The 27,164-nt window shown below is 34.6% G+C and overlaps 5 protein-coding genes across 6 annotated transcripts; 2 read left to right on the top strand and 3 right to left on the bottom strand.

Annotated features, from left to right (window-relative positions):
* Window positions 1–612: 612 nt before the first annotated feature.
* Window positions 613–4,122, top strand: LOC123891008 (G patch domain-containing protein 8). 2 transcript variants are annotated; one of them, XM_045940783.1, is made up of 8 exons: window positions 613–789; window positions 872–954; window positions 1,069–1,264; window positions 2,444–2,598; window positions 2,838–2,981; window positions 3,090–3,193; window positions 3,393–3,558; window positions 3,702–4,122. In XM_045940783.1, the coding sequence occupies exons 2-8, from the start codon at window positions 883–885 to the stop codon at window positions 3,789–3,791; spliced, it is 927 nt and encodes a 308-aa protein (XP_045796739.1). In that variant the 5' UTR covers window positions 613–789; window positions 872–882; the 3' UTR covers window positions 3,792–4,122. The 2 variants fall into 2 exon arrangements, with proteins under 2 accessions (XP_045796739.1, XP_045796740.1); XM_045940784.1 differs by having other exon boundaries at window positions 623–789; window positions 858–954.
* Window positions 4,123–4,511: 389 nt separating this feature from the next.
* LOC123891007 (aspartic proteinase-like) lies at window positions 4,512–9,176 on the bottom strand. The gene is made up of 14 exons (XM_045940782.1): window positions 8,755–9,176; window positions 7,422–7,780; window positions 7,277–7,337; window positions 7,102–7,196; window positions 6,893–7,005; window positions 6,608–6,776; window positions 6,482–6,521; window positions 6,181–6,245; window positions 5,990–6,103; window positions 5,796–5,860; window positions 5,364–5,517; window positions 5,133–5,252; window positions 4,955–5,043; window positions 4,512–4,835 (listed from the first exon to the last, which is right to left on the bottom strand). Exons 2-14 carry the CDS (start codon window positions 7,761–7,763, stop codon window positions 4,751–4,753), a joined length of 1,512 nt encoding a protein of 503 aa, XP_045796738.1. The 5' UTR covers window positions 7,764–7,780; window positions 8,755–9,176; the 3' UTR covers window positions 4,512–4,750.
* Window positions 9,177–12,250: 3,074 nt separating this feature from the next.
* LOC123891005 (probable L-cysteine desulfhydrase, chloroplastic) lies at window positions 12,251–16,621 on the top strand. Its single transcript, XM_045940781.1, has 2 exons — window positions 12,251–13,938; window positions 16,101–16,621. The coding sequence occupies exon 1, from the start codon at window positions 12,564–12,566 to the stop codon at window positions 13,932–13,934; it is 1,371 nt and encodes a 456-aa protein (XP_045796737.1). The 5' UTR covers window positions 12,251–12,563; the 3' UTR covers window positions 13,935–13,938; window positions 16,101–16,621.
* Window positions 16,622–19,356: 2,735 nt separating this feature from the next.
* LOC123889066 (pectinesterase-like) lies at window positions 19,357–21,380 on the bottom strand. Its single transcript, XM_045938245.1, has 2 exons — window positions 20,405–21,380; window positions 19,357–20,066 (listed from the first exon to the last, which is right to left on the bottom strand). The coding sequence occupies exons 1-2, from the start codon at window positions 21,378–21,380 to the stop codon at window positions 19,357–19,359; spliced, it is 1,686 nt and encodes a 561-aa protein (XP_045794201.1).
* A 1,482-nt stretch (window positions 21,381–22,862) lies between these two features.
* Window positions 22,863–27,164, bottom strand: LOC123891004. The gene is made up of 3 exons (XM_045940780.1): window positions 26,412–27,164; window positions 24,340–25,783; window positions 22,863–24,246 (listed from the first exon to the last, which is right to left on the bottom strand). The coding sequence occupies exons 1-3, from the start codon at window positions 26,680–26,682 to the stop codon at window positions 24,060–24,062; spliced, it is 1,902 nt and encodes a 633-aa protein (XP_045796736.1). The 5' UTR covers window positions 26,683–27,164; the 3' UTR covers window positions 22,863–24,059.

Genomic DNA, 27,164 nt, shown 5'->3' with positions numbered 1-27,164 from the left:
TATGAAAATCTAATGAGGTACTGATAGAAACCGACATTAAAGATAAACAGATTGCACAATACAAATACTTTATTGATAATAATTCTGGAGAATGATTCTAAACCAAAATATTACGCATAGACACATTACAATAATTATAGGAAATGATATTGGATAACAAAACACAAATACACCAAGATTCGAGAGCTTGACCTCTCCCCTTCCCAAATGTTCGAGAGGTGGGTCTCTCCCACTAACCAACCACTTAATAACTTTTTGATAACCCCCTAATTCGGGTCTTTCCTTATTTATAATGTTGAATTTAATTTATATCTACCGTTAGTGTAAAGTTTTTTTATACGTGCGTCCAATAATATACCGATACATCATGTATTGTGTTTAAAAACACATGATGTGTCACATTCATTAAATGATGTGACAACACATCATTGGATGCACGTGTAAAAAAGCTTTACACTGTTGGTGCACCAAAATTAAACTCTATTATTATTGTTATTATTATTATTATTATTATTATTATTATTATTGTTGTTGTTTTGTACCTTTTCTTTAGGTAATTTACTACTAAAAAATAAATAAATATTATCGTGTCATCCTTGTGTAACTCGTTTTATTGCATCCTGTGTGTCTTACCAGCCGAAAAGGAACACATTTTAACAATTAAAAACCCTAAAAAAAAAATATTAAAAAAATCAGCATCTTCATTATATCAAATATCAAACCTCTGTCCTCGTCGTTTTGGAGTCGCACTGAACTCAACGCAGGCGAAGTCGTCGGCCGCCACAATCAGTACGTTTTTTCCTTTTTCCGTTTCAATCGCAATTAGCGGCGTTGATTAATCTAATTATTATGTATGGTTCGTGTTTCTTAGGTCAACACAAAATGGATTATCGATGGACCAAAGGTAAGAATGAATCTGGTGGTCGTCACAGGAAGCAATTCAAAAAGGATCGGGTAATTCTATTTCTCTCTATCTCTCTTTTTTATGTTACTGTTTTTGGATGAATGAATGAATGAACAATTATTATTGTTTGTATTGAAATAATTTGAATTTGAATTGTTCTTTAGGTTTATGAAGAATCTCTTATTGATGATTTGTCTGATGATTTTCGCTTGCCGAGAAATCAAAGGCCAACTGAAAATGTTGATTTGGATAATGTTGAACAAGCTTCTCTAGATACACAAATAACTTCATCTAATATTGGTTTTAAGCTTCTTCAAAAGATGGGTTGGAAAGGAAAGGGTCTTGGCAAAGATGAACAAGGTTTCTTTTTATATTTTATTTTAACTTGCTTTCATGTTTCAAGTTTCAACTTGTTTATGTCTTGAATAAATTGAACAATCTAAGTTATTATTAGCCATTGTTTTACTTGTACGCCGCACTATGAAGCACAGACACCGACACGTCGATGCTGATAGTAATTCCAGAAAATGACATAATTTAGTGTAATCATAAAACCGGGACATGACTCATCATCCGAGCAGTGTCCGTGCTTCATAGACGCATCGATAAATATAATTATAATTATAATCAAACAAAACTTCAATCTAATTGTGGTACTGGTAATCTCTATTCAAGTTTTTTCCTGTGACATCTGATTCCTTATAAACGTGTAATATCTGTAATTCAATGTGAAAGCTTACATTTTTATTGTCTCTAAAGCTGATGCCTTATATAGGTCTATACCTAGTAGTTTGTGATATGTAATGGCGAAGTTTGTTGTAGTTTTTCTCTAGGGTAGTTAATAGTGGAGCTATGGCAGAGTCGTGGTGCGGAATAGAGCCCTGCTGCATTGCATAGCAGTGGCACTGGCACCTTGTGTTTTCATGTAGCGGCTGGTATTGCAACATTTCATTTGCAAAACGGATGCAATGGTGAAACTGTCTTAAATGCCAGCACCGTTACTGCATGACCCATTTGTCATATACAGTATTAATTATATACAATCTTAATTATTCAATAAATATAAAAATATCATAACAGCGGTTATCCCGCTGCACACCATACCGTTATCCCATTTTTGTGGCCAATCACGATTGATTGCATAGGTGTCTGTTGTTGTCACTCGTCCTGGATAATTGATTTATATTTGCATACCATTGAGATTGAGATAGTTGAAACTTTGACCTTTATCGGCCTAGCCAATGCTCTGAAGTGCATAGGTTTTTGTTTTTAATCAAAGTAATGTTTGAAGAAGTTTTGTATTTTTATCAAGTTTACTGCTTGATTACTTATTGAATCGCCTGTTTGTTTGTACTTACCTCATTGTAACGGAACATTATGGCAATTAGTTCAATTATCTTCTTTCTTTCAGTATTAATTTTGTACAGTATATATACCCACATATGGGATGCTTTCGCCGAAAGTAATTTGAGTTTGGTGTTTTGAAACTTAAATGCTTTATTCTGGGTTTTTTTAATTGATCTTCTTGGCTTTATGCAGGAATAGTGGAGCCAATAAAATCTGGGATTAGAGATCCAAGACTGGGGGTTGGTAAACAAGAAGAAGATGATTTTTTCACTGCAGAAGAAAATGTCCAGCGCAAAAAACTCGATATTGAGTTGGAGGAGACAGAAGAAAATGTCAGGAAGCGGGAGGTATGATTTATAACTCTTAACCTTAAGTAGTTGTTCTTAGTTTAAATTTGAGGTTGATGTTTACATTTTCTAAACCTGCACCTGGTAGCAGAAGGCAGCATATAACATATATGCATGCCTTTTTACCGGATTGGTATGTCATAAGGAACCATCAACTTTGGAAGATCTTGAGAATTTCCTGCAGTTTTTATTACCTGGTGGCTTCTTCTGCCTGCTTCGTGCACATTATGAAAATTCAGGTGTTAGCTGAACGTGAGCAAAAAATTCAAACTGAGGTGAAAGAGATCCGGAAGGTGTTTTATTGTGAGCTCTGCAACAAGCAATACAAATTGGCAATGGAGTTTGAAGCACACTTGAGCTCTTATGATCACAATCACCGGAAGGTAGATAATTTATCTAACGCTAACTTGGCTCTTTTGTTGACTCGATTCCAAATTACCTCAGTTTTTCCTGTCCTATCTAATGCAAAATATTTGATGTTAAATATGCAGCGTTTCAAACAAATGAAGGAAATGCATGGTAGCAGTAGCCGGGATGATAGGCAAAAGCGAGAGCAGCAGCGTCAAGAGAAAGAATTGGCCAAGTTTGCTCAAATGTATCCTTTTTCCAGTTTAAATATTTTCTCTTATTCTTAAAAAAAAATACATTTATATTCCCTCCTTGCCCATTTTATTTTGGCCATGGATGGGTTCTACATTGGGTCATTGGCCAGGGAAGGGAATAAATATTGTAATTTTTAGTTCTAATTATATTGCTACGATATCTTCCTTTTTGGTTTCTTTAATGCCAATCAGTGCTGATGCTCAAAAGCAGCAACGGCTTCAACTGCAGCAAGAGTCTGGATCAACACCGGTTTCAGCTTCAGCTTCCTCCGAATCTAGGACTGCTACTGCACTAACAGATCAGGAGCAGCGAAATACTTTGAAGTTTGGGTTCTCTGCTAAAGGCACTGCTTTCAAGGTATGCCCAACTGGTATCATGGTTTCAACCCGCAGCCCAGTACTTGCATAGTGTTGTACTTGATGATGCTTTTGCATTCTTATGAAGCCAGCTTGGTGCCTAAATATTACTAGTATGCTAACACTGCCTTTCCTTTTTCGCAGAGTACGGTTGGTTCAAAGAAGCCAAATGTTTCAAAGAAGCCAAATGTTCCGGTGGCCTCTATATTTGGCAACGATAGCGATGAAGAGTAATGTGAATTCATTTTTGCAGCTCTAAATCAGTGTGATGCCATAATTCCTGTGTGGTTTTGTGTTATGTTATATTTGGTGTTTGTCACCATTGTAAGAGAGGCAATGAGTTTGTGATTCATTTTTAGTTTTGGAGAATTGAACACAGGCTAAATGTTGGAAGGGGAAATATTGCATACTTATGTGTGTTTTGTAAGGATTGTTTTTATGTAACGGTGCACATAGAACCTTTGAATAAGTTAAGCCAATCACTAATGGCAAACTAAGAACATATTTATGTTACCCCTTTGAATGATGTTTAATTTAAAGACAATTGATAGTGGTAAATTGTTAATCAAGCGATTTTAGTGGTTGTTATTAGGTCTGATTAATTCTAACAATCTAAATTAAAGTTGTTCAATCAGCTAATTGGCTTCTTTCTTTTCTTTTTGATTTTCAATTTCAAATTTATATATTTACAATATTGTGTAGTAATTTTCCTTTAGCTTTTTCATTACAACTGTTCAGTTTAGTGCTTTAATTTGGTATTTGGACAATTGCAACGTGTTTTTTTGACATGTTTATTACTCAATATCTCAACCACACAGTATATTTTTGTTCATTACATGTTTCATCGAATTATGGTGATTCAATTTTATTTTATTTCAACAAAATTGGAAAAAGATAATATCGACTTACTTATTATGAAAATTTGTTTACCTTTAACATGATTGGACCAATATATACGAGTGTCGACTGAACTCTATTTAAAGTGAAAATGGTCCTTAACGTAAGAGCATACAAACTTTTAAGTGTATATTTTCACGTACGATCATACGTGCATAGATAAAATACATGCATATGTTAATCCATGAAGTGAACCTGAGCTAGAGTATAGTAGTTACATAGTACAACAGCTTATTTACAATACAGAAACCAAAGTAAGAAAATATTCCATAAAGATATTCATCCACAAGTGGTAACTAGGCAGCTTCAGCAAAACCAACTTGAAGGTTTCCGTAGTCGAAAACAGTGTGATATGCCCTCATGAAAACATCACCAAGAATCCTGCAGACAGATAGCATAAGTAATTAGTAAAAACTCTCTTTATTCATGGTTGCTCTTTATCGTTCAAATGAGAGCGAATATGACTTCACATTGATAAATTTTTTGGGGAAGTAATATACCAGAGTGGACCCTTTGGAGGAGGAATGTCAAAAGCAATAAACCCGCTAAGGCAGACCTCTGTAATGCCTTCTCCGGTTCTTAGAATATACTGAAAAACACAAATAGCATTTTAAGAAGCAAAACAAAAAATAACTCGCTAGATATTCATTGGAAAGGTAGCTAGTAGGTAATCCGAACCTGTTCAGGTGTGAGGACAAAGGGTTTGTCTCCGATAGTGAATGAAATGTTTGGCAACTTAGTAATATCGTTACAGCCTACCACTGATTCTCCGGATGGACTTGGAATACTCTCACACAGCTGCCAATGATTAACACAAACAAACACTCACTACATGTCTAGTCTACACAATTCAAATTGAAATATAACTAAAATTTGATCTTGTGGACATGATAAAATCAAAGGACTTACTTGATTCACATAGTCGAATACTCTTTCCTTGTTTGCCTTTTGTTTTAGTTGATTCTGAACCCAAAGAACAAGCATCTGGCAAGAAGAACACAAAGGAGTATCTCTAGCTGACAACTCACTCTGTTCTTTTTCAGTCACCATCTCAATCACAGCACTGCCAGAAATAGAATTAGAATAAATTTATGAATCTGTTTCAAGCCAGAATCATTGCGTAGCAAGCAAGTGAAGTCAAGACCTAAACTCTTGAAATAAAGAATAAAGTAATAAAGTAGTAAAGTAGTAATGATAATTGATAAGTATAATGGAGGTTCCTTGAAATATTTTTTAAGAAATTTTTTACTTTTCCTTATTTGCTTATGCTTGAATTTAATGTTGTTGACGTTCAGACTTCTATAATCTGAAAGAATCAGACAGTAGGGCAAGAATCCTGACCTCTTAGATTGATCCCGGCGCATAGAGCATAAACCAACTTGTGAACATACGTCACCAGGTTTTACCTGTAGATCAAGATCAAACTCATTTAAGTCCAAAGAGTAGAATGCAAACAAAAAAAGATTACCAGCTGCAAAACAGCCGCAAAACATGTACAACACAGAACTTTGTAAAGAAAAGGCAGGGAAGCTTACCCCTGATACTAGGAGATCCCATATCAACTCTCCATATTGAGAAACGACTTCTTTACATTCTACACTTAGAACTCCTTCAGCTCCAATTGCATGGTTGATTTCAGTCACAACAGCCTGAAATTAATTAACAGTTATAAGAAATTATAAATGAAAGTCTACAAGCAAAAAGTTATAAAACATATAGAACATACAGTTGGACCAGCAAGCAAAGATGTTCCCGAGTCCACAATAGCAGCACAACCACCTTCACAAACACCTATAAATAATATTCAATGTATTTCAGAATCATATATACTTTGGAATCGATGTGTATATAACAAATAAACAGAGGTGAATATGCACATTCTCAAGAAATCGTGTTTTTAAAAAACAGTGCACAGATTTGCTCATTATTCCATATTCCAATTTCTTTCAACCACTCCCTCACTCCCTTGTTTCTTAGTAAGTCCTCAAAAGTTTACTTTGTTATTTTGAAGAACAATGAAGTCTCACCTGTTGACGAGCCTCCAATGAAAAAATCTCCCATTTCAATCTGAAAAGGAAAACTTCCGTGTAAAATTTTGTTCCAGTAAATAATTTAATAGGAACTCTTGATCAAATTAATTTTTGTTTTCTAACCTGCCAGTAACCTTTTTCAGTAACCGGAACATAAGTGTGGTTTCCTTTGAAATGCTTAGGGTCAACACCACCAAAAACTAATTCACCACCCTTTTTCGCATTAGGATTCCCATTGAGCCAAAAGGAGAAGACCTTCTCACTGACAAGATGTTGTTCCACCATATTGTACCTGTGATTTTATGATAGACCAGTAATTGAAGGCAGGGAAATTATTCACAACTTGTCAATCTAAAATGGATATAAGAAACAAATGAAACAAAAGACCGGTTGAAACTTGAAACATACCATACTGGCAAAGCCCTTCCAACTGAGATCTCTTGAAATCCAAGTCCAAATATTCCATCAAACTTTCCAACAAGAAAAGTAAGACTTCCTTCTCGGGTAGCCTCAATGAAATCCTACAGTTTATAGTAGTGATTTGTAACTTGTAAGTATGGCTGTAATAAACATGTCTAATTTATGTTGAAATGGAAGCTCATAAATAAAGTACTCACCTGATTCTTGACAATGGAACTGCCAACTTTAACATTATCTTGACTGAAGAAACCAGATATTGATCCGGTTCCATAGCTTATTTTACAAGACGTTCCTGATCAATGAGTAAAAGTGTGTAACTAATTTCACATTAAATGGCATATAAATATGCAGCATGTGCTAAATGAGTAGTACCGTTTTTGTTATACGTATGGGATTTCTTTGCCTTGTACCAATTATGGGTATAACAGGCAAGCTGCAAAAGAACAAAAATCAATAGGAATGATACTCTAATATATGTAACATAGTTTTAGAGACAAAAATTAAGTTGAAAACTTACAGAAAAGTAACATTTGGATGATGGAACCCAAAGGTTGGAACTACCGGTATCGAATATGACAGTAAAGGTTTGTGGAGGCGTGCCAATTCCAATCTCACCAAAATATTGAGCGTTCATATAATCCTTCAAAGGTACTATAGGTTCACCATTGGACAGTGCACCCATCATTGGTCTTCCTGATCTTAGATGTTGTTCTCTTGCCTTTTTAAAAGCATTAATACTATGAAGATCTAGAGGTCTCTTCTGCAAACCAACTCTCATCATTCCAAAGGAGAACAAAGGAAGCAGGGAACATGTTAAAGCCCACAAACAGAAAACCGCAGCAAAATGCTTTTGCCCCATGTTGACGGAAAATTTGTCTGTCAAAGTAATCCAGAATAAGTTCAGCTGGATACAGTCCTAATTTTACACATAAAGCAACTAACAGTAGGGCAGAGAAGGAGATAACAAGTTAATTAAGACACTAAGGGCCTGTTTGGATTCGGCTTATTTTTGAGCTTATGAAAATAGCTTATGCAAATAAAATAAAGTCAATAGGAATGATACTCTAATATATGTAACATAGTTTTATAAGCTATTTTCTCATAAACTACCTCAAAAAATTTATAATAATGCATAAAAGTTTATTTATTTGCATAAGCTATTTTGCATAAGCTCATAAATAAGCCAATCCAAACGGGCCCTAAGTTGTTTAGATTGACTTATTTGACCCTATCTACTGGCATTAGCACTTGCAAGAGTGTTTGGAAGAGTTTATGAAAATAGCTTATAACATGCCCATAAGATGCTTTCAGCTTATTTCCATAAGCTCTCCAGATTAGCTTAAGAAAACAAGCTATGACTTTTATGAAAACAATTTGACTTTATTTTATCTTTTGTTATAAGATTAGGAAATTAGCTTATACATAAGCACTTATTTTAAGCAGTTAATTAAGTTCTTTAACCAAACAAAACCTAATTGCTTGAAGTCTATTTTCCACCAACCATTATATAAGCTAGAGTATTATCTTCTAACAAGAAATTTTGATCAAAACACAAAATTTCAAACAGTGGATGAGTTCACTCTGCTAATATTACAATTTCATATAGATCCCTAATACCCATATGTGAATCACAGGAACAGATTAATCAAAATCACAGAAAACCTTAAAAATCAAGTCTTTTTCAAATCCAATGAAAATCTGAAAGAAACAAGTCAACTGGGTCATGTTTTTTCTTTAACCGATCAAAAATTGAAAATCAAAACAAAAACAAACAAGCAGAAAATACATAGCAGGTCAAAGATAATGAAAATTATGTTGAAATGATTAAGTATTATTGTTTGAAATCAAACCTTAATAGCTTTGAGAAAGTGGTATTAAGCTTCTGCTACAGAGGCCCCAAAGATGGATGAAGTAAAGTGAGTTAGAAGTTGCTATAAATATAGACAGAACAGAGGTTATAAAGTCATCTCATCTACTGCAACTACTAAAAACAAGCACTGGGGTTGCCTGCAGTTAAAAATATGCCGGATTCACGGATTCGGCATATTTTTTATCGTTGAATTAAGATCTGATGGTTTATATTTTAGGTTTGTATTTTTATTTAAAAACAAATGAAAAATTATATTAAAGTTAAGACTGTTTGATTTTAATTCAATGATCAAGAATGTGATGGATACGTGAATCGGCAATTTGGTGACTGCAGTGGATTTGTTTTTTAAAATAATGGGATGATGCTTTGCAAAAGGAATAAAATAAAATTTAATAATAAGATAATAATCGATGGTGTCTATCACAAGGCATGATTAACTCTCTTTTTTTGTCTGCAGCTACCAAATTAAAAATATCTGCTTCGCAAACAAATGTGAGGATACGCCACTCAACCGTGGATTTAAATGGATTGTAAATTTTTTTAAAAAGTTTTAATGCATATTTAAATTAGGAATTAATTCAAAATTTTGGTTAAGTGGTTGGAAACTCGTACCATCTCATTTAAATGATTTTGAGTTACACAATTCAATTAAATTTATTGTCATCATGTATTGTCCGTTATCGGTAAATACTTTGCACGGATGGTAAAATACTATTTTCTTCATTGCAAGAGCACGACGAATCTTTGATTCTCGTTTAATAATGTCAATATCATGTATAATTAATGTCTTATTCCATGTGTGTTAACCATTTTTAGGAAAGAAAATTTGATAATCTAGAGTTTAGTTGGAGGGAAATAAATTAAGTCGGACTTAATTTATTTATTTGAGAAGTTTAACTTATTTTTTTAAACGATTTATAAGGATTCATTAACCACTCAAACTCAACAACTTAGTTGCGGCCCCTCTAAAGAGTTTTTCAAAACTTATACAAACGTTATACAATATCATTGGAATGAGTAAAGTAGAATGGTTCTTCAATAACAAAATTATGGGTTTGATCTTAAGCTTGATATGCAGTAGCGTTAAAACTCTGAAGCAGAAATTGCTGCTCATTTGAATCCGACAAGACTCAAAAGATTAATCTTAACTCCACGATTACAAGTAAAACATATTCAGTTAAAAAAAAGGAAATATAAATGCTTACAAGTTTACAAGTCGAGTAGGCGTATAAGCTCCACGAGGTCATGTAGACTCTCGAGTTTGACAATCTTACCAACACGTGTAGGCATTACTAAAGTGAAATGTTAAAATAAAAATCTTTTAACTATTTCTTCTCACAATAGTAGATGAAGAATATTAAATATAGTGAGATACATTTCATTATGCTTTTGTCTGTTCCTCTTCACACCAAATCTTTTTTCATTTCTCTTTCCTTATTCTCAAATACTCTCACCTCAAATTGTGTCACATTAAATAATATACCTGAGAACATACACAACCAACCAAATTGCAGCCTGAGAAGCACTAGATTAGGCATGGCAATGGGGCGGGGCGGAGCGGGGACGAGTTTTGCCCTCCCCAAACCCATAAAGTTCGGGTTTCCCCAAACCCATCCCAAATTCGAGCGGGGATAAAAATGATAACCCCAAACCCATACCCAACGGGGATCGGGTATCCCATCGGGTTTCGGGTATCCCAATTACGTCTCTTTTCACATGAATTTAGATTATATTTTAGTATTTTTTTATTAAAAAAAAGTTAAATGTCCAAAATTATTTTCTTTCAACAATATTTTTTTAAATAAAGAAAAAAATAGAGAAAATGATTTGTTTAATACTCAAATTAAAATAAAAAATAAATATATAAACATAATTTAAGAGATTGTTTAAGCGTTTCTAATTTAAAAGATGTGAAATCTAATTTTTAGTATAAGCGGGGCGGGTTCGGGGACGGGTTCAGGGTGGGTATCAATGTACCCATTACCCGCCCCAAACCCATCTTTTGAAATCGGGGAAAACCCAAACCCAAACCCAAACCCAAACCCAGTCAACTCGAGTATTCCCCGTCAAAGCGGATATGGTTTGGGTGGGTACCCGCGGGTATGAGTTTTATTGCCATGCCTACACTAGATGTAGTGAATCTGTATTTGAAAGATAAGGATAGAGAGAATGAATTTTTTTTTGTTAAGTAGTCTAATAGTTAAAAATTCACATCTTGAGGTAAATAAGTGGAAGATTATGGATTCAAACTGCATCCATGCATATAAAATGCAATATCCATTACAATTTGAGCTATGCTCCTATGGGGACGAGAGAGCGTGAAATCTATTGTACATAGATTATAGGTTATGATAGCAAAATATTTGAAATTGAAAGGTGACTCATACTCTACCTCTTGATAATTTGGGAGTATTTGTCCAACAACCAATTAGAACAAACCACATAAGTAGATTTACACGTGGAACTAACAATTAATTTGTCAAAGCGATTTCAACGATCAATTTAAATCAAACTGACCAAATATGTTACAGTAACCAGTTGTAAAAGTGGGAAATTTAATTTCATAAATTACCTACCGATGAACTTCTCACACCGGTCTTGAAGCTTACATCAAATATTAGATATAAGTCAACTTCTTATCAACCGAAACAACATCATCTGGCTTTCTCCTTCATTTTTTATATTTCACTTAGTAATTCTACTTGAAACGGATGAGACACTAAATATAAGTATCTCTCTTAACTAAATTTTGAACATCGATTTTCCACATTATAAAAGCATATAACTCGGTCTTCCAGGACTGAAACTTGTTCTTGGAAGTTGGATGCAAGTTTCAAACCTATTACCTCATTCAGTACTTGAAGAATAATCTTCTAACTAGGAAGCTTCTATGAGAAATTGGCCAGACTGGAATCTTGTTTTTCTGTGACTCCCCCTATTAATAGATTTTAATATAACTGTTCAAGGAATTAATGCATAAGAGTGATACTGCTCTGATATGGATGATAGTATACTACTACTCTAATACTAGTAGCAGTAGTAATAACAACTGGTCTAGTTAGTAGCTGGCCCAAGAGTACGAGGTCAAATTTTGTCATACCTATAAATGAGAGAATGTTGCATAGACTTTCTTGTCAAATTGCAGTTTGTTACGGAATCATGTCCTATTAAGCCACCATCTGAAAGCAGTCACACATACATCGGGCCTTAGCCCACCAAATTTATTTAATTAATCCCCAAAAGATAAGACTTTTTTAAATATAGAAAAGTATAATAGCAACTTGCTAGGAAGCACCGACACTCCTCAAATTAGGCGTGTCCGTGTCGGACGACACTTATAATTATACTAAATTATGTCACTTTTCCAAATTTTTATCAGTGTCGACTTGTCAGTGTCTGTGTCGTGTCTACGTCCGTACTTCATAGGCAACTTGATAAAAAATTTACATATATTTTTCGACATAGTATAATACAATAATACAACAACTTGTTGTGATTTTAGTATTGAACCCAGAAAAATAATATGAATTTTTGGGAACTATTGAATTTAACGGGATTGGAGGTGAGTGAGTTTTGTAGTTTAGTGATTACGTGCTTATCCCACCCACTTGTCCTCATTTCCCCTAACCTAACTGTAGCCTTTTCAATTCCACTCACTCACTCACTCACTTCCTCATTATCAACTTTCAGATCTCTTCTCTTCTCTTTCTTTCTTTCTTTATGTTCTTTTCTTCCTTCCATTTCTCAACAACAAAAAATTCTCAATAATCACCACCGTTAATTAATTCAATGGCTTCCAACAACACCAATCACCACCGTTCAATCACAGACATCAACGGCTCACATCCAATCCCCAAAAAACCCAAACTCTCTTCTTCTTCTTCTTCATCTTTCATAACCGTTTCCGAAATTGAATCTGAATTCTCCCACCACGACACCACCATCGCTCGCATCAACAACGGCAGCTTCGGCTCCTGTCCATCCTCCATCATCTCCGCTCAACAACAATGGCAACTCAAATATCTCCGTCAACCAGATCACTTCTACTTCAACTATCTCAAACCAGCTATCAACAATTCTCGCTCAATTATCAAAGATTTAGTCAACGCTCAAAACCTCGACGAAATTTCAATCGTCGATAACGCAACCACCGCTGCTGCTATCGTTCTTCAACATACCGCTTGGTGTTTTCGTGAAGGTAAATTCAATAAAGGTGATGTAGTTGTTATGCTTCATTATGCTTATGGTGCTGTTAAGAAATCTATGGAAGCTTATGTTACTCGTGCTGGTGGAAAAGTAATTGAAGTTCCTCTTCCTTTTCCGGTGAATTCTAATGATGAGATTGTTACTGAATTTAGAAAAGCTTTGGAGAAAGGAAAAATCGATGGAAAAAAAATTAGGTTAGCTGTGATTGATCATGTTACTTCTATGCCTTGTGTTGTTATTCCTGTTAAGGAATTGATTCGAATTTGTAGAGATGAAGGTGTTGAACAGGTTTTTGTTGATGCTGCTCATTCGATTGGATGTGTTGATGTTGATATGCAAGAGATTGGTGCTGATTATTATACTAGTAATTTGCATAAGTGGTTTTTTTGTCCACCTTCGATTGCGTTTTTGTATACTAAGAAGAACCCTAAAAGTGGTGGTAGTGATTTGCATCATCCTGTGGTGTCTCATGAGTATGGAAATGGATTGGCTGTGGAAAGTGCTTGGATTGGGACAAGGGATTATAGTGCTCAATTGGTGGTTCCAAATGCTTTGGAGTTTGTGAATAGGTTTGAAGGTGGTATTGAAGGGATTAAGAAGAGAAATCATGAAGTTGTTGTTGAGATGGGAGATATGTTGGTTAAGGCTTGGGGAACTCATCTTGGGAGTCCTGCACATATGTGTGCTAGTATGGTTATGGTTGGTTTGCCTACTTGTTTGGGGATTCGTAGCGATGCTGATGCACTCAAGTTGAGGGCACATTTGAGGGATGTTTTTGGAGTTGAAGTTCCTATATACTATAGACCACCTAGAGATGGAGAAGTTGATCCTGTAACGGGGTATGCTCGGATTTCTCATCAGGTTTACAATAAAGTTGAGGATTATTACAAGTTTAGGGATGCTGTTAACCAACTTGTGGATAATGGGTTTGCTTGTACACTTCTTTCCGGTTGAAGAGGTTTGCGCATATTCCCTTTTGACAATACATCAATTTTGTAATAACTGCTTGATGATAGGAAGTTTATTTTGTTGTATTAATAAATGACAACGGTTAGGTTGGTTATTGAAATAAAGATCATCTCCATTTATCAAAATAAATGGATAAGTTTTTACTATACTTTTGCAGTTTATAAGGATATAGGTTGGTGAAATTTATTAAGTCTTTAAACGATTAGAATCTTATAAGTTGTTTTAATTATATTCCTTTAGTGTTGTTGAGTTTTGATTATGATGTTTGTCGTGAACCTGTGATCATGTCGTTTTGTTGTTCTCCTGGCTGGTGATCACTTAGCGCCGTTTTTCTTTGCAAACTGATAACTTATTGTAGTTCTATGCATGTCCGTTGAAACCAATACACGTGTATAATACTTAACAGTGGAGTATTTATTAAATGATTCAAAATCAAATTTTATAAGTTGTATTAATTATATTCCTTTAGTATTGTTTATTTTTTATTAGGACGATTGTCATTTACTGCTCTGATCATGTCGTTTAGTTGTTCTCTTGGCTGGTGATCACTCGGCGTCTTTTTCTTTGCAAACTGATAACTTCTTATTCTGTTCTTTGCATGTCTATTGAAACCAATACTTGTGTAAAATACTTGTCAGTAATATTAAATGTTTCAAATTTTAATTGTATAACTTGTATTAATTACAGTCTTTCAGTGTGGTTGATTTTCATTATGATGTTTGTTGTGAACTCGTGATTCACGGATCCGTGATCATGTTGTTTGTCGTGAACTCGTGATTCACGGGTCCGCGATCATGTTGTTTGTCGTTCTCCTGGTTGGTGTATCACTTTGTGTCATTTTCCTTGCAAACTGATAACTTAATGTTGTGCTTTGCATGTTTGTTGAAACCAATACGTGTGTAAAATAAGTGTCAGGAATATTAAATGATTCAAATTTAAACTTTATAAGCTGTATTAATTACATTCCTTTAGTGCTGTTGAACTTTGATTATGATGTTTGTCGTGAACCCATGGTCATGTCGTTTTGTTGTTCTCCCGGCTTGTGATCATGTAACGCCGTTTTCTTTACAACCTGATAACGTATTGTTTTATTCTGTGCGTGTCTGTTGAAACCAATACTTTTGTAAAATACTTGTCCGGAATATAACATTATTCGATTTTAAATTTTATAAGCAACATTAGTTACATTCCTTTAGTGTTGTTGAATTTTTATTATGATGTTTGTCATCAACTTTTGATCATGTAGTTTTTGTTGTTGTCTTAGCTGGTGATCACATAGCGCTGTTTTCTTCGCAAACTGATAACTTATTGTTCTGTTCTATGCATGCCTGTTGAAAACCAATACATGTGTAAAATACTTGTCAGGAATATTAAATGATTCAAATTTGAATTTTATAAGTTTTATTAATTACAGTCCTTTAGTGTTGTTGATTTTCATTTTGATGTTTGTTGTGAACTCGTGATTCACGGGTCCGTGATCGTGTCGTGTTGTCGTTCTCCTGGTCCTGGCTGTCTATCACTTGCGTCATTTTCCTTGCAATCTGATAACTTATTGTTGTTCTTTGCATGTTTCTTGAAACCAATACACATGTAAAATACTTGTCAGGTATATAAAATGATTCAATTTTGAATTTTATAAGTGATATTAGTTACATTCCCTTAGCGTTGTTGAGTTGAATTTTGATTATGATGTTGTTTTTCACGAACTTTTGATCATGTAGTTTTGTTGTTCCCTTACCTGATGATCACTTAGCGCCGTTTTCCCGTTTTCTTTGGAAACAGATAACTTATTGTTCTGTTCTATGCATGTCTGTTGAAATCAATACTTGTGTAAAATACTTGTCTGAGAAACAAGTATGATTCAAACACAGCAAACTATTTTATTTCCTTCATAACCAAAACGATCATTGAAAGTAGATACTCTGTTTTCATACTTCTAACCATGGTAAAGAGCAAAAAAAGTTGGTTTTGGGCACCAACTCAGCATTACTTGAAACTTTCATACATCATTTTAATATAGAGGCAGCAAATACTTCTGAAATTGTTAAGAATCCATGTAGTCAATTTTGGCTTGATTAGTTTGTTTTTATTATTTTAGTTGTGTTATATTTGTTTTCACTCTTATTATAGCAATGATCTGTTTATTTGCAGTTGCGAAGTGTCTGTATCGTCTTTCTGATGAATAAAAGCAATGGTTGTGATTGCTTGCTTGCTTGCAAGCTGTGCTAGTTGCAATGGTTTCGGTACCATGGACTGCATGTTTTGCAGGTAAACTACAGCAATTGCTCATATTATAGCTTTGCTGAGTAGAATTCCCTTGGAGTTGAGTAACTTGAATATTGAGATCTATAGATGTATCATTGTAAATATAACTGTGTTTCTCTCACGGTATAATGATTTTCAGTCATTATGCCAAGTTGCCAGCTGCTTCTTCAGGTTTATATCTAATTCTACCGTATATTTGAAGTTTGGCATTTCTATTTGTTTAATTTTATTTTATTTTTTAAATTATTTGGTCTGGAATTGATGTGAAGAGTAGAAAATTGCTAAGGATTTTGGGCACATTAAGCAAATGGTCCGGGGGAACCAATATCGCAACCTAAATTCGCTAACATATTTGCACACTATGTTAGCTTCACGAATGCTGAATCCACACATTTATTTCTATTGAATGAAGAAGAGAAAACATAGAGGGAAAGTAGAACTTATCTCTCAATACAAAATTAGGATCGGTGCAAATAATTTTTTGCAATTGAAATCTGTTAGTTTTACTCACGGAATCTCTTAAAGTTGATGTTTAGGCACTAAGGGGGTTGTACTTCTTTTTTATGAGAAATTTGTATCAAATTATCTTAAGAATCGTTTATTCTTTTGGTTGCAAAAAGTTTCAAATTATGTTACAGAAATTTTCCACAGGCATAGATTGAAATGAACCATATAGTTTGGTTGTTTATTCTTGCGTATGGATGTATACGATGAACGATTTTAAACTGGAGTGATATATAATAGTCATTCAACAAGATGATTGAAAAGTATATATAGGAGGTTGTAAAAGAAAGAAGGTGAACTCCAATTTTGCCTGCAGAAAAAAGTCTATGGAAGAAAAGAAAAGTCTTGAGGGTTTGAGTGGGATTGTTGGATGACAAAAGTATTTATATTCTCAACAAAAAAGTCTCTCAAAATCCATTTCACAAAAAAATCCATCAAAATCGGTAGACTTTTGAATACCTAGAGACATTTTAAAAGTCATAAGAAATCTCAATTGAATACCCACTGATTTCGTTGCCCTGAAAAAAAAATCTTAATTGTCTTAATTGAATACCACAAGATTTGTTTATATTTTATAAAAGTCTTGATTGAATATCACAAGATTCTTTTTCCACAAAAAAGTCTTTTAAAATCCTTTGAAATCTCAATTCAATACACCCTCTTAAATAAAGTATTTGGTGGAATTCACAGGTGGATCTAATTTCAATGACACAACTTGATTTAGATTCCTTAAGTCCTAACATAGCCAAAGAGCCACTTAACTATTTCTGTTAGTTGTTTACTATAAATAGAATGGTATCGCATTTAAAGGAGTGCAAGATCTAGAGGTGGGAATGGAGAAGCATGTCAGATTTTTATTTTAAGAATCCATTGCACCAGCAATTTTTAAAAAAAAATAAGAGTTGGAAATGACAATTTTTTAATTTATAAAGAGTAAATACATAATTTTCGCGATACATTTTTTATCTATGATTTCTTAAACAAGCTATAAAAAGAGTTTTGTTAATTACAAAAAGTGTCAAGATAATACTCAAAATATGTATTTTTTTGCATGGTCGTGTAATAGAATAAAAAATATAAGGACTAACACCAAACTATGACGCCTTTGCAAGATTATGAGTGACATAGTTAATTTGTTTCGTCATAAATCTTACAATAAAGTTTGGATATTGAGTAATGAGAAATGTTAACTTGGCACAACCCCAAATCAATTTTATTTAGGCCCACACACATCATTGAAAAAAATTTAAAGATAAATAAATTAGTCACATCATCTTATATTAATCCATTCTTTTATCTTTTAATTTTTTTAACTTATGTGTGCCTAAGAAAAATTAATTTAGGCTTGTGCCTAGGTAAGAATAGCTCGTAATGAGAAATAGAGAGACTCTAGGGATGACAAAAAAACTCAAACTCGTGAAACCCACCCGAACCCAAGTCAACGGGCGAAATTCGATTTGACTGAGTTTTGGTTTGGGTTCGGGTGACACCCGATAATATGGGTGTGGGTTTGGTATCAGTAAACCCACACCCGAAACTCATACACCCACCCGAAATATTTTATAATTACCTAATTACCCCCATAGTCTCCCTCAATTTCCTTGGAAGACTTTAATTTTAGTTGTAATTTAATTTCTTGAAAGTCTATGTTTGAATTTTTTTAGAAGACCTTAATTTTAGTTGTAATTTAATTCAAAGTCTATGTTGAAATTTAATTTCTTAAATTTGCAAATTATTTTCAAATGTGATGCGGGTTTGGGTGGAAAAAACCTGAACCCAATGGGTGTGGGCGTGAGTGTTGTTTTGCCACTCGAACAACCTTTGGGTTTGAGTTTGGGTTTGGGTGATGATTTCGGGTGTGGGTTTGGTAAATGTCAAACCCGCACCCATGTGCGCCCGTTGCCATCCCTAGACTCTACAATGTTTTAAAGTAAGACCAATTTGAGTTGGAACAAGATTGACTGCAGTTCGCTCATTGTGGTCGTTAGGGCGAGATTAAATGATTCAGATTTAGAGTTCGGTATTTTCTATTTTTAAAAAATTAAAATCTGCACTAAAATTATAATAATATTCATATTTAATTTTTTAAAAAAAATAATATTCATTTGGACATATATTTTAAATAATATTCACAATTATTGGATTCATAATTTACATTTTTTTATAAATAATTTTCATTTTTTATTTAATTATAATGCATAAATAAATATATAATGATCAGTGTCATCCAATTTCGGTGGGCTAAGTCCATACAGAGCAAAAAAAAAAAACTCTGACTTTAAATGGCGTCCCCACAAGTGGGCGGTGAGATTGGTCCCCTTGGATTAGTCGGTCCTAGGGCCGGATACCAAGTTTTCAAAATATAAAAATGATCAGTGTCATGTTTTTTACATTATCGGTATTTGTGTATCTCTCGTGTTCGATGTATGTGTCGGAAATTCTGAAGCTCATTATCTTGATATACTCCGTTGGAACATTTTAATAAATTTGAATCTAAGTTTAATTTGAAGCATTCAATTTAATGTCTCCTATCAGTTTACAGATATATTACAGACAACCAAAATGAAGATTCTATAATCCTAGCTACAAGTCCAATTAAATAAAATAGTACTAATAAATTGTCCAAATTAACATTGGTCTATGTATGAAAGAGAAATCCAGATTCATATGGAATGCCTGTATGTATCAACCATTGATCTGCTTGAATAAACTCACCAGCAGTAAAAAATTTCATATCAAGTCTCTGATTCTCAGAAATTGTTCTATAACTTTCCCAATGCACCCTCTTATTAGTTCCTGCACCAGGTCCTCTGTTATTATACTCTCTAAATGTTGCTGTATCAATTCCATAATTGTCACTCCATTTACACCAACCTTTTGGACGTATAACATCACCGAGAAACGATTCCATTATGATTGTTCTTGAATATTCATTACGCGGAGTTCCTAAACACGTCGAACGAACAAGACTATCATGACCTTGTTCTGCTACAACGGTGCAGTTTTGAATCACAAGACCAGTTCTTTCATAATTGTCTAATCTTGTTTGAGCACTCACCACATTTTTTCTTAAAGCTAAGTTAGTTGAATTTCGATGCTTCACAGTGATTATTGAGTTTTGAATTAAGGCTGCTGAATCTCCTTTGATGATGTCTACACTACCGCGAATCTCGCAGTCTCTATAGAATTGGCGTTGCGCAACTGCGTATAAACTTCCTTCTTCGCCATCAATTTTGCAGTTGAAGAATACTGCCCGATCAGAAAGTACAAGGAGTGCTGGTGCTCCTGTTATATTAGCTGGAGCAATGAATCCCATATTTTTGCAGATAAATCCTTTCCCCTTTACCACTGCATTTCACATGAGTCAAAATCAAAATAAAATGTTACAATGTGATCACTTGATTTTTGGTATAATAATAAAAAATATCTTAAATATGTTTCTTTTTTGTATTAACCCTTTGGTTTTTCAGGGGAAGGCCCCCCAGTAATTCAGAGTTCCGTCGCGAGGTAAGTAAAGTTTGATAAAAAATTGTTCCCGTCAGGAATCGAACTCGGGTTCTCCCGGACAATTCGTCCTAGGGGAATCTTAAATATGTTTTTCGTAATAGGAAATATAGAGGTTTTTCTAAAAAATGTGACAGTAATTGAAGACATATTATTTGGTGTAAGGAGGTTAAGGAAATTACCAAAAGTAGCTGACTGAAAGGGAGTTGTAAGCATGGGGTCTCCTATGGTGATTCCAGTAACAATGGTATCCATAGGGCCATCACCATACATGATCACTTGGCCTAAATTATTAGGTATCACCACTCTCTCCTCATATTTACCTTTCTTCACATAAATAACACATGACTCCTCTATATTCATTATACATTCATGGATTGACTCATTTATACTTGTAAAATTCCCACTTCCATCTTTAGCCACAATTTTTATTGTCTTCTCAACTCCCTTAAATGTGTGTTCATAGTCTTTTGATTGCAATTTTTTATACCCATCAAGGTCTTTATCGTCGAATTCTGGAATCTTGACGAAATTCTCAACAATGGCTAATGTCATCTTTGTCAAAAGAGTTGGTATGCTCAAAGAATACCCGAAAATCTCATAAGTATCTGTTCTCACCAATTCGTTAGCACAAGTTTGTTGATATGAAATGATAGCACTTAAGCTATTCATAATATCTTTCGGGTCTACTCGCATTACTTCTTCAACAGACGAATTCGCGATCATATACACAAAGTTTAGTTCATCTATTCCCATATTCAACAATTCCAAACAATCTCTATATGATTGTGCTTGCTTAGGTGTTAGAACTTTTTCAACAAAAGGTTTAGGTATGTTAACAACCAAAAATTCTTCAAGGGTTGCATTAAGAGAAGCTTTTATATAATCCAAAACCGTGGCTCTTTCACCTACATGTTTTAAGACATGAAGACAAGAATCTGGTGCATCTGTTTTTGAACAGATAGATTCAAGGTTCTTAAGAACAGGTGCGGTTTTGGAGCCACCTATGTTGGTAACAAAAGCAATGGTTATCAATCCAAGAAGCAACAAGGAGACACCCATGATTACTATGTTTGAGACTAATTCCTCTTCCTCTTTTGAATCATCGTCCATTTGATTATGAACATTTGCAAAATCACCATATTTCTGTTGTTTCATATTGAATCAAATCAATGTACGTGATTTTTTCAAAATTAAAAATCAACGTACACTTAATAGTAATAATAATGCAAATGTATAACTCTTGTTTTATAATGATATCATTATGATCAATCCTGCAAATATTTGTAGAATGGTGAAAATGAAAATGAAAATGATTATGGGTTTGTTTTCCATATCATATACAGAGTTTTGGTGGTCTTCGTTAGCTACACTGACAGAACAACTATATATATTTTTAGAAAATATAAGTTGAGAATAGACAAATGTTATCTTAGCTGGAATTTTTCTGTTTGACCACTACGTATGAAATTTTTAATTCTACATCGGCTTAAAACGATTTTTGTGCGCGTAATTTGCAAATTACTAAATTATTTGTTTTAACAAATATCCAACTAGCTTTATGTGTTGTAATGTTTTTTTATTTTTTTTTATTTTATAATAAGTGTTTGTACCAAAAAAAATAAAAATAGAAAGTGTTGTAATGTAATGTGTTGCTATGTTAATCATATTGAAAATTATTTTTGCCGCCCTACCGATTACTCGCGCGTCCTACGCCTTTTCCTTTTTACCCTTCAGCTACTTAAGTAGCGGACATCATAAAAATAAAAATTTCTAAAGTAGCGGATGTTATAAAGGTAGGGGATTTGTGAGGGTGTCCGCTACTTAAGTAGCGGACATACGTATTTTGATAAATTTGTAGGGCATGCGGCAGAATGAGTAGGATGACAAAAATAAAACTCTTAATCAATTCATAACTGTTTGTTGCACCAGTAAATGTTAACCTTTAAATTCTACACATTAATATGATATGATACACCCTTCGCGCACTTTTTTTTTTCTTTCTTCTTCCTCCTCCTTTACTCATCCACGATCTTGATCTTGATATGATCTTGATCATGAATCTAGTTGATCCATACATTTACATTCGGCTAAATAAAACAAAAACCCCAACAATGTGAAAGTTTTATATCATTAATCAAATTGAAGAAAGAGGGAAGCTTCTAGAAACATTTTACGAAGGACAAACCATGCAGCTATCGAGAAATATAAGCTTGCCAGCCCGGAGTGAAGGGAAAGAGTAGTTCCTTGCCAAACATTTTACGAAGGACAACCAAAATGATTGTTAACTCAAATTTTTACAAAACAAAATGGGAAAAGAGTTGTCACCATTCAGCCACACACCATGTCTAAAGTAGAAGAGAAAAAGAATGTGAGAGAGAGAGTGAGAGAGAGAGAGAGAGAGCTGCAGACCATGATAATATTGCAGGGAACATTATTATAATCTAAAGGTGAAATTTGGTTTTGCACAGTGAAAGAGTGTTGCAAATTGCATTTACAGGGAGAATGCAGCTACCAAATAATTGTGTAAAGTAAGGGGATGAAGAAGTGAGGACTCTGGAAATTTTCAGGTAACCAACCACTACTTATTATTTTCCAGACGGCTGGTTTATGCCTTAGCAATACCATCATACTCATACATTGAGAAATTTAGATTGCAATTAACGAAAATGGTAATAACAAAGTTTAGATAATGAATCAGATCAAACGAATTGATCGACTCTCTAGTTCCAACCAAGAGTACAACAAAAAAATGGCAAATAAATAGCATTAAACAACTTTCGTCTAAATCCAAAGCAAATTTAAATACGGTTTATACAAGCAATTAACAACATTAAAAGGCAATGGAAAGCAGAAAGACCAGAGACCATTTCGCGACTGAATCACCAAATTCAGCATATTGAGCCAGACATCCAAAAGCTAATTCCAGTTAAATAATTCAACGTCATAAGTCTGGGCACCATCAGCAACGAGAAATGCAATGGGGTGCGCTATTTCACCAACTTTGAATCATATTGAAAACTCTAACGTGACTTTTTCATAATCAAATTCCATCATAATAAACATACCTCATATTTGTGTTCAGATAGCAAATCAAGGACTTCATGCTTGAGTTTGAATGAAGTTCCTATTTTGTGCAATTTAAGTGTTCTCTTTTCAGTAATTAACCTTCATGCAAAATTTGAAACTTCGAAGACATAGCCTCAATTGAACAAATTCAGGGCTTCCGTTTCACAATCCACCCGGGAGAATCTGACTTGGTAGATAACTTTTAAATGATAAACAGACAGCACCAAGGTTGGTTACCAAGCTAAATTGAAGGTCCATCTTAACTTCGGGAAAAGAAAAAAAAAAACATTTGGCCAATATCTCGGACATGTATCAAATTCATCAGTAAAAGGATCCAAGTAATTCAGTCTAATAAGGAAATCTCCAAGCAAAATTTAAATTTGTAGGGACACTGAAATTGAGCAGAAGCGTAAACGCAGGAAGGCAAACTAATTCCAAGATAGATCTGTGATGTATAACGAGACATAGCAGAAACCTCAGCAACCACACCAAACTGTAATATCTGGTATGTTTCATGTATCGTCAAAATGCTGCTTTCATTTTTCTGTTTTCATTTGTCCCCCAAGACGAACTGAAGGCTTTGAAATAACCAAAAATACTTATGATACTTGAATACTAGTTTCCACATTACTATGGTTTGATTCATTCGGAAAAAACGAGAATTATTCGGATAATTACTGGTTTAACTGGCTCATGATGTATTTGACTACTTTTATGACTTTTCTCCGGCTGCCTTTCAAGTTTCCATTACCATAATTTAGGGTGCTGCTATGTGCTAGCGGTGTCCCCTGAATCGGAGTTTGACCCAGGAAGAGTAAGGATGAGTGGTTGCCAGCCAGCCTGCTGATGAACTATCCATTTTTTATGTTGAATTAACATGTTCAATATCTGAAGGACTTCGCCCAAAGCAACATCTTTAAGGCACATGTTCTTTATCACAACACCTGCTTCATACCTAGAGAAATAAAATAGATTCATTAGAACACTGAGATACGTTTTAGTCCATTGTTTTTGTCAATTAATATATTCTATATTTAAATATTCTTACTTGCACTGTGTACCCATAATAGCAGATCTTCCAGCAGGGGTTGTTAAAAAAATTTGAATTTCGTCCCAAATTTCATTTGGGTACTGTTTAGGATTTCCACTAATAGGATTTACACACTTCCAAAGTTTATCATTCTTACCAATGTACAATGTCACAGAACCTAAAGTCTGTTTCACCACCATCTGCTGCTCAATTGCACTCTCCAGAGCCTTCTTAACATCAGTGTTGCGATGCTTGGGATCTCCATAACGGATGCTATCAGTTATATTCTTCTCAGTTGGCGCCATCTTTGCATTTTTTAATGAGTTCAGGGCAAGTAAAACAACCCCTATAAGACCTTGTACGTATTCAGAAGGTTTAGGAATTCCTGAAGATCCCCACTTACCATTAGCAGGAGGCTTATTATTACCCATTGCTGCCGGTGGTGTAGGTTGATATTCTGGACCATGTGGATAGCCTTGTGTGCTACTGCTATGCACCATATGTCCATTTTGTTCATTCGTTGATCTTACCGGAAGTGGAGCACTACTCTTATGATTCGGTTTCGTCTCTCCACTCCGTTGCGGAACAATACGGTGGTTATGAACATTACTAGGATAACTAGAAATGTTCAGATTACCAATATCTGGCACAGTTGTAGGCGGTCCTGTACTGAAATTGGGGCTACTAGTCCTAGGTGGCACCGGTGTAGTTGCAAAAGCATGGGAATTTGGAGAATATGAATTACTAGGTGCAAAAGGAGGTTGCAATGGAAAGTCGTTTGGTCTTGATGGCTGGGAATAGGGATTTTGATGATTTCCCTGTTGATTACCATTTTGATGATTTCCTTGTTGATTACCATTATTGCTCCATAACTGATCAGAATTGGGGCGGACAAAATTTGTGGCGGGTCCGCTTGGAGGAACATTTGGATTATAGTTGGCAGGTCGATAATTGTTTACGTTATTACGGTTATCTTGAGGTCCAACTGGGGGTGGATTCATGGCTTTCGGTCCATTTTGTTGACTCGGGTTTCTCCAAGTTGGTCGCCCCTGATATCTAGAATCAAATCCCCTTCCTCCATTTTGGAATTTTGAATTTCCTGCATGAACATCGGAATAGGGACCTCCCTGTTGCTGTGTCTGAGCAGCATTTGAGACAGGAATTTGTAAAGTTTCAGAAGATTGTAAGACGCTAGTATTACCCAGTTGGTGTGACTCTAATGGAGCTCCTCCAGCTAAGAGAATAGTCCAAAGCCATACACTCTTAGCAGCTGCAACTAGGGGTACAGATGCATTTTGAGGTTGCGCAAGAAGAATATTATACCTCCTCATTCGCAGTTGATGGAGGGCATTAGAGAAATCTCGATCACCCGAAATCAATAAATAATTAGCAGGCGCAGGGTTGTCCACTGCCCAAAACAGCATGTCGACAAGGATCTTCTTATCACTTGCATCTTTCAAACCTATTTACCAACCACAAAAACAAAAACAAAACAAAACAAAACAAAACTTCAGCACAAAACAACCCGAATGTATCAAAATATTATGCCATCTGCAACTCAGTGAATTCATAATAGATAATTCCCCAAAGACTCATAAAGGAAGCAAAAAATCATCCAAATTATAGGTAATTCCACAAATCAGACTGTTAATGCCAAATAAAAATCTACAACACACATAAATATAAATAAGTAATTAATTACGATAATAATTGATGCTAAGAGAAATAATTCGATCCCTGCGACTACGATTGGGAGGGGATTGGAACCACCGAACCAGATTAGGCGGTCCAGTGGGCCGGATAGCGGTGATGAAAACAAAACAAAAAAATATAAATAATAAATTCCCGCACAAAGATCGCAATACACATCCACAATCGCAATAGCCACAGCATCCACATAATTGATAACAACTGAATTTAAGCTTTTAATTCAATAACAGTTAAATTTATTTGACGCGTTTGACATTAAATCGCGTGTAATACTCTTAACAAAAAAAAAAAACCGGATCAATCACAGAAACAAAGTAATAAGAGCATATATATATATATAATTATATAAATGAAGAAAAGCGAAGTTAGTTAGTTTTTACCGGCGGGAACATGATTGAGCGAAATTCCGGTGCTAGAAAGAGCGTGTTGTACAGACGCGGTAATACGAGTGGTATCACCATAGGCGGAGATGGAAACGGGACCACAATAGTTCATACGAACAAGAGCTGAACTGATATTTTGTGCAATAGCATGTGGATCGCAACCTTTTGGAACATGACAGTTCTCTATATCCCACCATACCGAAGTCTTCGCCGTCGTATACTGCGCTTCCGCGTTGGTGTTAATCGTCGGTGGTCCACCTCCGCCCATATCTGATCTATCCAAATCTGATCTCCGATCTTAATTTTACAACTTCAATTTCACAGATCGAATCGAATACTACTAACTGTACAGAACCTAAATTATGAGTATTAATATGTAATAATTAATTTATGCTACAGTAATTAAGTTTGTACTGTATTTCATCGATGATAGCATAGAAGAGACTGAGTTAAAGCATGTTATTAAATGGTAATAAAACGGGTTTAGGCGAAGAGACAGAGGAAGTTTTGTTTGGTTGAGTTTGAGAAGATAAAGAGATTAGTATAGTGGAAATGAAAGAAGAAGAGTCTTCGGATTTTATGGCTATGATATGATATCATTTACTTGGATGAGAGAGAAAGAGAAAGATAGATAGTGTGCTTTGACTGAATTACCCTTTTTCAATTGATGTCGTATGCTATCTTGGTTAGTCAATAGATTTAGTTTAGCTTCCGGTTCGGGTAATCGGGTGAATAGTACAGTTAGTACAC

Source organism: Trifolium pratense, linkage group LG6 (genome assembly GCF_020283565.1).
Source record: "Trifolium pratense cultivar HEN17-A07 linkage group LG6, ARS_RC_1.1, whole genome shotgun sequence".
NCBI lineage: Eukaryota > Viridiplantae > Streptophyta > Magnoliopsida > Fabales > Fabaceae > Trifolium > Trifolium pratense.
The sequence above is the reverse complement of the archived record's forward strand: the minus strand, read 5'-3'. Positions and strand labels throughout refer to the sequence as shown.

What these genes read in the sequence shown, in the direction of transcription:
- LOC123891008 (XM_045940783.1), top strand. Translation starts at nt 883, where the DNA reads ATGGATTATCGATGGACCAAAGGTAAGAATGAATCTGGTGGTCGTCAC. An exon ending in AAAATGTCAGGAAGCGGGAG is followed by an intron (nt 2,599 to 2,837) that starts GTATGATTTATA and finishes ATGAAAATTCAG; the next exon opens with GTGTTAGCTGAACGTGAGCA. An exon ending in CTAAAGGCACTGCTTTCAAG is followed by an intron (nt 3,559 to 3,701) that starts GTATGCCCAACT and finishes CCTTTTTCGCAG; the next exon opens with AGTACGGTTGGTTCAAAGAA.
- LOC123891004 (XM_045940780.1), bottom strand. Translation starts at nt 26,682, where the DNA reads ATGGGCGGAGGTGGACCACCGACGATTAACACCAACGCGGAAGCGCAG. An exon ending in GCTCAATCATGTTCCCGCCG is followed by an intron (nt 25,784 to 26,411) that starts GTAAAAACTAAC and finishes GTTGGTAAATAG; the next exon opens with GTTTGAAAGATGCAAGTGAT. An exon ending in ATTATGGGTACACAGTGCAA is followed by an intron (nt 24,247 to 24,339) that starts GTAAGAATATTT and finishes TTATTTCTCTAG; the next exon opens with GTATGAAGCAGGTGTTGTGA.
- LOC123891005 (XM_045940781.1), top strand. Translation starts at nt 12,564, where the DNA reads ATGGCTTCCAACAACACCAATCACCACCGTTCAATCACAGACATCAAC.
- LOC123891007 (XM_045940782.1), bottom strand. Translation starts at nt 7,763, where the DNA reads ATGGGGCAAAAGCATTTTGCTGCGGTTTTCTGTTTGTGGGCTTTAACA. An exon ending in CCATACGTATAACAAAAACG is followed by an intron (nt 7,197 to 7,276) that starts GTACTACTCATT and finishes CTCATTGATCAG; the next exon opens with GAACGTCTTGTAAAATAAGC. An exon ending in CGCCGGGATCAATCTAAGAG is followed by an intron (nt 5,518 to 5,795) that starts GTCAGGATTCTT and finishes TATTTCTGGCAG; the next exon opens with TGCTGTGATTGAGATGGTGA.
- LOC123889066 (XM_045938245.1), bottom strand. Translation starts at nt 21,380, where the DNA reads ATGAAACAACAGAAATATGGTGATTTTGCAAATGTTCATAATCAAATG. An exon ending in CTTTCAGTCAGCTACTTTTG is followed by an intron (nt 20,067 to 20,404) that starts GTAATTTCCTTA and finishes TGTGAAATGCAG; the next exon opens with TGGTAAAGGGGAAAGGATTT.